We start from the raw sequence: 10244 nt of genomic DNA, 5'->3' as shown, positions 1-10244 counted from the left end.
ATGTGGTCCAGCGTTGGTAATAGCCCCAATGCATCCCAGGCAGGAGCAGACACAGAAGCTCTATGGACATCCCCTCGAACTGACTGCATGCATTCCCACCAATGAGGCGCTGCTGAAGCCGAGGTCACAGCCCTGAAATAGAAAGCCTAAGAGGAAGCCATCTGTCATGAATGAGAGTGAGCACCTAGAACTCCAGAAAACAGAATGAGTGAGTAAAGGACCATACAGTAAGTTTGTTTCAAATGCCTAAAGGCATAAAGGAAGGGCTCACCACGAGAAAGTAGTAAGATGGTGTCAGAAAGGAGAGGGAGAGGTCTAAAGTAAAGAGAAAGGAGAAAGGGTACAGCCGATGCATCTTTCAGGACACCCGCTTATTCCTTCTACTTACTTTGGGCTCCTGTTACATTCCAGGCCGTGTTCTGGGCCTGAGAACATAAAGGTGATTTTGGGGACAGCAGGTTGGACTCCACCTCAGGAAGATCACCTTCATCCATGCGTGGTGGGTGCATCTTTCATTTTACCCCATCCTGAGATGTCACAGCTAGAAAAGTCCCGATAAAGCATCTCATTCAACTTTCAGCTCTCTTGGTGTACAGAGAAAGAACGTGAGGCCCAGTAACATAAAAATCACTTTTCTGAAGGCTCCAAGTGAGTGAGTGACAGAGCCAGATTGAGAGCTGGGGCCTTGTCTCCAGTGTCCCTTCCACACTGTTCTGCTTCTGCTGAGCATTTGGTGAGCTGGTGTCCAAGTTCTGAACACTGCATCTCTGTTGTTCCCCTGGCGGGCTGATCACTCCTCATGGGCAGACTCCCCGGAACCCTAGTCCTATCAGCTGATCCTGACAAGCAGTGACATAGCTACTCAGCTCAAGAGTGACAGAGGTGGAATGGGAGCCCTGTCTTGTATCAGCTATCTGTCCCTCCTCATCTCACCCTCCTGTGCCCCACCCTGCCGCTAGAGAGACTGTGAGCTCCTTGAGGGCAGGGGCTAGGTCCGATTCCTCCCGCTCCAGGGCCTGGCTCAGGGGAGGTATGAGGACCATGCGCTGGATGAGTGCACCTGGGGAGAGGTCCCTCTGTCTAGAGGCCTCTCGTTCCCCTGCTGCTCCCTCCTCTTCTGGCATCTAAGGGGTGAGCAGAAAGAGCCGAGTGCTGGCCTCTGCCCAGCAGTATTTCCCTGTGTGGGTGAACTTGGGAGGTCCCTGGCCAGCATTAAGTAGCGCAGCATTGCTGTTCCCTGTGCAGGGCTCAGCACTTCTGGGGGAAGCCTCAGGGTGGCGCTATCATGGCTAACACTGGCTGACTCACCCTGTCCTTTTTCAAGAAAGATCAGTGCCTCCAGCAGGGAACGTCTACTTAGAACTTAGTATCTTTGTTTACAGTGTACTTATTTTCATGTTTTACCTTCTATTTATGGCAAGTGATACTGGTTTTCCATTTACAGAGGTGATACAAAAAAGATTCCTTTAAAAATAAATTTATTAAGCAAATAGCAAACCAATTTAAAGAAAAATATAAAGTAAATAATAGTACAGGTGGTAAACTGATATGGCAAAGACCCTACCATTCGTGACTGCAGCTTGGAGTCAGACGTCAGGGAAATGGAAACACCTTTGCCTCTCCCCGTTCCCCACCCCCACCTGTGCTCCCAAAGAGGTGGCCAGCTGATACAGATGGCTACAAGGCCAAGGACATCTGGCTGCTCCATGGCTCCATTTCTCCGTGGTGGTGGGTTATAAGTAAGCCTGCCTGGGGGGAAAATCTGTCTCCCAGGAACACTCCAGCAAGCTGGGAGGGCAGAAAGCCAGAGGCCGCATCCTGGGAGCTGCCCTGCCCTGGGATGGCGCTCCTTTCTCCATCAGATCAACCTCTTATCTCCTTGGCCCATGCCTCCCTCACCATCAGGGGTCCCAAGCCCTCAGGGAAACGGACCAGTAGGGTCCGTGGCCTATGAGGAACTGGGCCGCACAGCAGGAGGTGAGCAAGCAAAGCTTCATTCCGTTCCGCATCGTTTGCATTACCACCTGAGCTCCACTCCGCTCCCCCCGCCCCGCCCCCACATCTGTGGAAAAATTGTCTTCCACAGAACTGATCCCTGGTGCCAGAAAGGCTGGGGACTGCTGCTCACCATGGAGGGGTCAGATTTGGAGGGCTGGGATGTGGCAGCTCCCAGAGACAGGATGGGCAGAGGAGCCCACTGGTTTCCTTTGGCTCTGGGTCCCAGCTGAAGGTGAGAGAGGCCCTCTCCAGCTTGTGTCCCCAAGTTCATTGCTGTGAGCTGGGGATCAAAGTCACAGTTCGTAAAGAATAAGATGCTCCTTTGCCTGGTCTTGACATCTCTTTATGTGTTTTCCTGGAGGGATTATTTCTGGCTCTGGAATCTGGATGCTTGTCATCTCCTGCTGCACAGCTGACACACACCTTGACCACACAGTCTGTTCATCAGCATCCATGCGACCCCTTCCCTCTGACATTGGCACCTTAGACGCACAGTGAAGGAAGGTGGAAGCCACTGCAATGATGTTATGTCACGCCTGTCTGGTACTTGTACAGTGAGTTCTTAATTAGAAATGTGATCTTGGCAGCTTTGGGCCCAGAGTCATCGGCATCTCCATTTCACTGCACCGCAGCCGCTCCCCCTCCCCCAGGCGCTGAGCAGAGGTAGCTCTGAGATTCCCTGCGGCACAGGCTCTGTCCACACCCAGCCTGCGGAGACCCAGGTCCAACTCCATTGAAATCCCGATGTGGAAGGCCTGGAGCATTCTTCCCTGGCCCCAACTGTCAGCTGGGCTCCCAGGCTGGAGCCTCAGATTCTTAAGGTCCCTCTGAGGTTGGGCCTTCCTCAGAGGTCTCTAGGAAGCCAGTCCTCTAGGCCCTGGGGACTCAGAAACCCACACTAGTTCGGCCTTCACGCCTCCAGAAAGCAGAGATCTGTTCCAGGGTGACCCGAGGCTGGAGGCCCCACTCTGGATCAGGGCTACCTGGCCGCTGCCTTTGGGCCTGGGGGCTCCCCACATTTGCGCTGGACTCTAGCCTCTGTTCAGGCTCAGCCCAGCTCACCAGGCCTGGGGCGCGGGGTCTTCCTTCCCAGGCCTGGGGCCCCCAGAAGGTGCTGCGGGCTGGGACTTTATATGGGATCTGGGGGACTAAGGAGCTAGGAGGGGAGTGTGGAGTTGAGGGGGCAGGTGGGGCAGTTGCTAGGGCTTCCAAGTTGCCCCCGAGGATAGGAGAATCTGGGGCTTGGTCCATCAGCAGGGGGACCCCAGAGCCATACCAGTCCTCAGAGCGCTCTCGGGGGGTGCCGGTGGGCTCAATCCACAGCTCTCCCCCAGGGCGCCAGACCAGGGTGGGTGCGTGGGTGCTGGAGTCCGGCTGCAGAGAACGGCGGAACAGACGCTCAGCCAGCACTGCCGTGGTGAGGAGGAAGAGGGCGGCCAGGGCGGCCAGGGCCAGCATGATGGGGATGCAAGGCCCGCAGGGCAGTGGGGGCCATGAGGCCAGCTCCGATGCAGGGGGCCCCTCCATGTGCCCGGAGGGCTGCTCTGGAGTCCAGGGCATCTGCAGAGACAGGAGTTGGGAGAGGAAGCACAACTAGAGAGGGGAAGCTGCAGCAAGTGCCCAGACAAGATGGAGTAGCGAAACAGGTCAGGGGCTGGGAGTCTGGCCTGAGAAACAGTCCCACTAGGCAGGGTGTCAGGAGGGACACCAGGCCTGCAGCCTGGCCCTCCCATTCAGAACCCCCAACCCCCTCCTAGAAGCCCTATTTCCCTCCCCTCCCCAGGGGCTTCGGACAAAGCGCGAAGGGTCCCGAGGGTGTCTTTCCCCCCATCTCCTCAGGTCTTGCTGGGCCTAGAGAAAAAGTGGTGGCACTGTTCCCCGGGGATTCCCACCTACAGTGGCTGGCTTCGGTCTTCTGTCTTCAGGCTCCTCTCTCCCTTCAGAGCAGCTCTTCCCTGTGCCTGTGGGAGGGCGCAGAGCAGCGCCTCAGATGAAGGCGGAAGGGAGGGAACCACCTGTTGCTGGGCAACTGTGCCCCAACTCCCCTGCCCTGAGGAGTGTTTCTAAGGCAACCTGGGGGATGTGGTCACTGTGGTGAGCAGGCGGGTTCCTGGCAACAGAGGTGGGGCCGGAATGGGCAGTGGCTCTGTTGAACTTGGTGTCACCCCATAGTCAGGCCCCAGAATACTCACCCAGAGGCCAAGCAAGAGGAGACAGAGACTCTGTCCCACCCATGTCCATCCCCCACTCCCCGCACCATGGCACCAAGGCACCTCCCTCGACCTGCTCTTTCCACAGCCCCGGCCCTGTCCTGCCCACTGAGCCCTGCCAGACCTGCTCTTGCCATCCAGCCCGCACGTGCCCTCCTGCTTCAGCTAGCCTCCTCTACTCTTTTCATGGACATACATCTCCATGTCTTCAGACCATTTAACTCTAGTTTTTGTTAGAAAATATCTAGCCCTGGCTGGTGTGGCTCAGTGGATTGAATGCTGGGCTTCGAACCAAAGGGCTGCTGGTTTGATTCCCAGTCAGGGCACATGCCTGGGTTGCCGGCCAGGTCCCCAGTGGGGGCATGTGGGAGGCAACCTCACATCAGTGTTTCTCTCCCTCTCTTTCTACTTCCCTTCCCCTCTCTCTAAAAATAAATAAAAATCTTTAAAAAGAAAAAATTGAGAGGTGAAGCTTGAGTAACAATAATATCAGGCCTCTGGGAAGAGTCCAGGGTCAAAAACAATCTTGGGCATGTCTCCAAGACTCCGAGCATTGGCCAGCTAGGCCCCTTTCTCCTGCTGCTGACGGTGGGAGGAGCCTGTGTGGGGGCACAGTGGAGTGTCAACAGCTCCTGGACTGGAGTCCTATCAGATTGTCTAGTTTGACTCATTCACTGACAGATGACAAGTAAGCCCCAAATAAGGGAGGTGTCATGTCCAAAGTCACATAGCACATGTACACAGGGACGGGGGCAGCATAGATAGAAATTCCTGGTCTGGCAAGCTCCCTGAATGTAATAACACAACTCTTACTGAGTGTTAGTATTCTGTTTTGCAAAATGACAGCCCTTTAATATGAAAGGCTACAAAACTATGTTGAAATGTTAGTGTCTCACAGAAGGGGATCACAGGGGCAGTCTGACTCAGATTGCTCTGCCCTGGCGGTTTTGAGGAAAGGGCCGGAAGAGGCCCAGAATGCAACAGGGGTGGGCATTGGTGGAAAGGAAGAGCCCTGTGGCTCTGGGCCTTACAACATGCAGGAACCGGATGAAACTAGAATTTGAGGAGGTTATAAGCCTTAAAATCTGAACTTAATATCACTGAACTGAACACTTAAAAATGATTAAGACAGTAAATTTAATGTTATATGTATGTGTGTCAATAAAAAAGTATTTTAAAAAGTCTATATAAATAAACCTGAAGATTGTTATGTATGGTCTCTTTCAATTAGTCTTTCTTTCAATAAAAATAAAAATAAAAACACTAGAAGGGTAAACGTTATTAAAAACCAGAAAGATCAAACATGATTTTTCTGTTTCCAAGTTTCAAACTGGGTGTTTTGATTCTTAACAGTTTTTTATGACTTAAAAACAAACAAAAAACCCCCCCAAAAGCTTAGCCCTGGCTGGTGTGGCTCAGTGGATTGAGTGCCGGCCTGCAAACCAAAGCTTCGCCAGGTGGATTCCCAGTCAGGGCACATGCCTGCCTGGGTTGCTGGCCAGGTCCCCGGTGGGTGCACATGGGAGGCAACCACACATTGAGGTTTCTTTCTCTCTCTTTCTCTCTCCCTTCCCCTTGCTCTAAAAATAAAGAAACAAAATCTTTTTTTTAAAAAAAAGCTTAAAACATTTTAACTGGTTCCTCAAAGAATTAAACATAGAATTACCACATGACCCAGCAATTATACTCTATGTATGTACAAAAGAACTGAAAGCAGAGACTCAAATAGATATTCCCACAGCAGTGTTCACAATAAGCCAAAAAGTTGAGACAACTTAAATGTCCATCAGTGGACTCATGGATAGACAAAATGTCACACACACACACACACACACACACAGTAATATTATTCAGCCCTAAAAAGAAAGGAAATTCTGACACATTATAAAACATGGATGACCCTATAAGACATTATGCTAACTAAAATAAGCCAGTCACAAAGGACAAATCTGTATGATTCTGCTGATATGAGGTCCCTAGAGTAGTTGAACTCATAGAGACAGGAAGTAGAATGGTGGTAGCCAGGGGATGGGGGAGTGGGAGAAAGAGCAGTGATTATTTAATGGGTAGAGTGTCAGTTTGAGAAAATAAAAAAGTTCTGGAGATGGACAGTTGTGATGGCTGCACGATTATGCAAATATGCTTAATGTCACTGAACTGTCCACTTATAAATCATTAAAATGGTAAATTTTATGTTTTGTATATTTTACCACAATAAGAAATTTAAATAATACTATAGAAAATGGAAACATTGAAAAGAAAATTATTCCCCATAATCTCCTTCCTCCCCAATAAACCTGTGTTTTTTAAGGTTTTAAAAAAAGATTTTATTTATTTATTTTTAGAGAGAGGGAATGGAGGGAGAAAGAGAAGCAGAGAAACATCAATGAGTGGTTGCCTCCCATGTGTCCCCACCAGGGACCTGGCCAACAACCCAGGCATGTGCCCTGACTGGGAATCAAACCAGCAACCCTTTGGTTCTCAGACTGGTGCTCAACCCACTGAGCAACACCAGCCAGGGCAAAGCTGTATTTTTTTTAATAGGCTCTGCAGTGTGTATATCAGAACCCAGGTGTCCTGAGTTCCAGGTTTCTGCCCCCATCCCCTACCCAAGAATTTCTGAAAAAATGGAATCGGGATGCTACTCAAGGAGTCTAGGAAACAGAAAGGTCTCTGGGACAGAAACGTAGAAAACAGGTCTTGGAGGGGGTGTGTTCTCAGTTGTGAGGTGGGTGCTCCAGGAGCCAGGTGTTCAGGGATGAGCTTGGCTGTGATTGGAACCAGTGAGAAAAAAATTTCTTTGTAAACTAGGCAGGTGGCTGTGTGAGGCTGCAGGCAGAGTTCTGTCCTTGGTGCTATCTGTTCCTAAGTCTGTGTGGTGGTTTCAAAACATGTCTGCAAATTCCTTGACACTCCCATCCTAAGACTGGGTCTAATCCTTGCCTCGTGGATATAGGCTGACCTTAGTGACTCACTCCAGTGGAATATGACAGAAGTGACAGCTTGGCTTTCGGATCTGGCCTGGGCACACTCCACCCTGCCCCTCGATGAATGCACTTAGAACCCAGTTGTCACGTGTGAGGAAGCCCAAGACACCTGTAGGGGCCCTGGTTAAAGTCCTAGCTAGAGTCCCAACTGACACCCCACTACCCAAACCCTTAATGAGCAGCTCTTCAGATGACCCCAGCCCCAGCCTTCCCACCACTTCAGCTGATGCCGAGTAGAGCAGAGGTGAGCTAATGCAATCTTGGTTGTAGGCCTTTGTTTTCATCACTTGAATATTTCCTGCCAATTCCTTCCAGCCTGCAAAGTTTCTTTTGAGGAATCAGCTGACAGTCTTATGGGAGCTCTCCAGTAGGTAACTAACTGCTTTTCTCTTGCTGCTTTTAAGATTCTCTCTTTATTTAACCTTTGGCATTTTAGTTATGATCTGTCTTGGTGTGGGCCTCTTTGGATTCATCTTGTTTGGGACTCTCTGTGCTTGTTTGACTTGTATATCTATTTCTTTCACCAAGACAAGGAAATTTTCTATCACTGTTTTTTTCAGGTAGGTTTCAATTTCATGTTCTTTCTCTTCTCCTTCCAGCAGCCCCATGATGCAAATGTTGGCATGCTTGAAACTCCTTACACTATCCTCATTTTTTGGGATTCTTTTTTTCTTCTTGCTGTTCTGATTAGTTGTTTTTTTGCTTCCTTGTATTCCAAATGGCTGATTTGATTCTCAGTTTCATCCACTCTACTGTTGATTACCTGTAAATTGTTCATTTCAATTAGTGTATCCTTCATTTTTGACTGGATCTTTTCTATGCTGTTGAGGTTCTCACTAAGTTCACTGAACATCCTTATTATCAGTGTTTTGAAATCTGCATCTAGTAGATTGTTCTGCTCCATTTTGTTTAGTTTTTTTTGTGTGTGTGGAGTTTTGTTCTGTCTTTCATTTGGGCCATGCTTCTTTGTCTCCTCATTTTTTCAGCCTCTATGTGTTTGTTTCTGTGTATTAAGTAGAGCTGCTACATCTCCTAGGCTTGGTAGCTTGACCTACAAGGTGTCCTGTAGGGTACAGTGCCACAGCCCTCCCTATTACCCAAGCTGAATACTCAAGGTGTGCTCACCACTTGAGCTGTGTACACCTTCCTGTTGTAGTTGAACCTTGATTGTTGTTGGCATGTCCAAGGTCAGCCACCACCTGTGTTTCATCCGGAGTCATACACCATAAGTTACAAAGTGATCTGCTGATGGCTGGTACTTGTCCTGGGCTTGCAGGTGACCTGGCAAGGCCAACCTGTGAACCATGACTGGTTTCTGTTAGTGCTGGGCCTAGGGCAACTTAGTGAGAGGTACAGGGCTTGCTGAAGCCAGACACTGTCTGTTTTGAGAGAATTTAGAAAAATCTGAAGCATGGGCCAAGACAAGCAGTTCATGTGGAAAGCCACTGAACAGCTTGGGTGGGCCTGAAAGTTGGGTGGGGCCAGGCTGCAGGGAATCACCAGGGTGGGGCAAACAGTGTAAACCAGGTTGTTGGAGTGTCAGATATGGTGCCCACCTGTGGGCTCTGCGGGGGGAGGACTCAGAAAAGAAACAATGACTTCCGCCAGCACTTCTATCCGGGAGAAAGCTGCCCACCCCCACAGCTCTCACTCTGATGCCAGAAAATTCAGTTCCTTCCTATATGTCTCTGATGCCTTTCAATCTTCTGTCTCTGCACTGGAGCTCAGAAGGAGTGAGTCTGAGTAAGTCTGTACATGGGCCCTGTAAGAGGAACTACCTGGGACCCCAGAAGTTTCTGTCTTCCACAGCCTCAATCCCTGTTGGTTTTTACAGCCAGAAGTTATGGGGACTTATCATCTTGGCACTGGAACTGTGGGCTGGGAGTCCTGGTGCGGAGCTGGGACCCCTTGCTCCTGAGATCTCCCTGCCAATTTTTATGTGCCAAAAGTGGATTAAGACCAGCCTGTTCTCCGTCTTTGCCCTTCCCACCAGTCTTGATATGGTTTCTTTGTTAATTCTCTAGTCATAGGACTTCCATTCAGCTCGATTTCTACAGTTCTGAATGATGGTTGTTCTATAGTTTAGTTGTAATTTTTATGTGGTTGTGCAAGGAGGTGAGCCATGTTTACTTATGCTGCCATCTTAACAGGAAGTGCACATTTCTTTTTTGTATTGCATTTTAATATATTTGTGTAATATTTCATTAAAAAATCTCTTTTACAAAAGCCATCTCTCTCTCTAAGCTTATTTATGTCTTTCTGAACTAAGGACATTATGACCTCCCAGTTTGCTGACCTAGAAATGTGTGGGATAACCTGGAATCTTTCCTCTTTCCTACCCCTTTCCCCAGCCAACTGGTCCAGGTGACTGTATATGTAGAGTGCTCTGAAAATGTATCTGCTCCTTCTGATCTCCACAGCCACCACCTTATTCAACAGCTTCTGGCATAGTTTCCCTTACTCTCATTTCTTCCCCATCTTGATTATTTCCAGGTTAATCTTTTTAAAAAAATAGATCCTATCACCTTCCTGCTTTAAATTTTTTTAAAAATATATTTTATTGATTATGTTATTCAGTTGTCCCATTTTTTCTCCCCTTTATTCCCTTCCACCCTGCAACCCCCTCCCACCAGCATTCCCCTCTTAGTTCATGTCCATGGATCGAACATATAAGTTTTTTGACCTCTCCATTTCCTATACTATCCTTAGCCTCCTCTTGTCTATTTTGTACCTACCATTTATGCTTCTTATTCTCTGTACCTTTTCCCCCGTCCCTCCTCCCCCTCCCCACTGATAACCCTCCATGTGATCTCCATTTCTGTGGTTCTGTTCCTGTTCTAGTTGTTTGCTTAGTTTGCTGTTGTTTTTAGGTTTAGTTGTTGATAGTTGTGGGTTTGTTGTCATTTTACTGTTCATAGTTTTCATCTTCTTTTTCTTAGATAAGTCCCTTTAACATTTCATATAATAAGGGCTTGGTGATGATAAACTCCTTTAATTTTATTTTATCTGGGAAGCACTTCATCTGCCTTTGCTTTCTAAATGATAGCTT

General features: G+C 48.8%; 1 protein-coding gene across 3 annotated transcripts; it reads right to left on the bottom strand.

Moving 5' to 3' along the window:
* Positions 1-2233: 2233 nt before the first annotated feature.
* On the bottom strand, positions 2234-4126 carry C3H16orf54 (chromosome 3 C16orf54 homolog). 3 transcript variants are annotated; one of them, XM_028523874.2, is made up of 2 exons: positions 3891-4126; positions 2234-3558 (listed from the first exon to the last, which is right to left on the bottom strand). In XM_028523874.2, exon 2 carries the CDS (start codon positions 3556-3558, stop codon positions 2884-2886), a length of 675 nt encoding a protein of 224 aa, XP_028379675.1. In that variant the 5' UTR covers positions 3891-4126; the 3' UTR covers positions 2234-2883. The 3 variants fall into 3 exon arrangements, with proteins under 3 accessions (XP_028379675.1, XP_035877160.1, XP_035877159.1); XM_036021267.1 differs by having other exon boundaries at positions 3895-4126; XM_036021266.1 differs by having other exon boundaries at positions 2234-3592; positions 3891-4124.
* Positions 4127-10244: the final 6118 nt, after the last annotated feature.

Source organism: Phyllostomus discolor, chromosome 3 (genome assembly GCF_004126475.2).
Source record: "Phyllostomus discolor isolate MPI-MPIP mPhyDis1 chromosome 3, mPhyDis1.pri.v3, whole genome shotgun sequence".
NCBI lineage: Eukaryota > Metazoa > Chordata > Mammalia > Chiroptera > Phyllostomidae > Phyllostomus > Phyllostomus discolor.
The sequence above is the reverse complement of the archived record's forward strand: the minus strand, read 5'-3'. Positions and strand labels throughout refer to the sequence as shown.

What these genes read in the sequence shown, in the direction of transcription:
- C3H16orf54 (XM_028523874.2), bottom strand. Translation starts at nt 3,558, where the DNA reads ATGCCCTGGACTCCAGAGCAGCCCTCCGGGCACATGGAGGGGCCCCCT.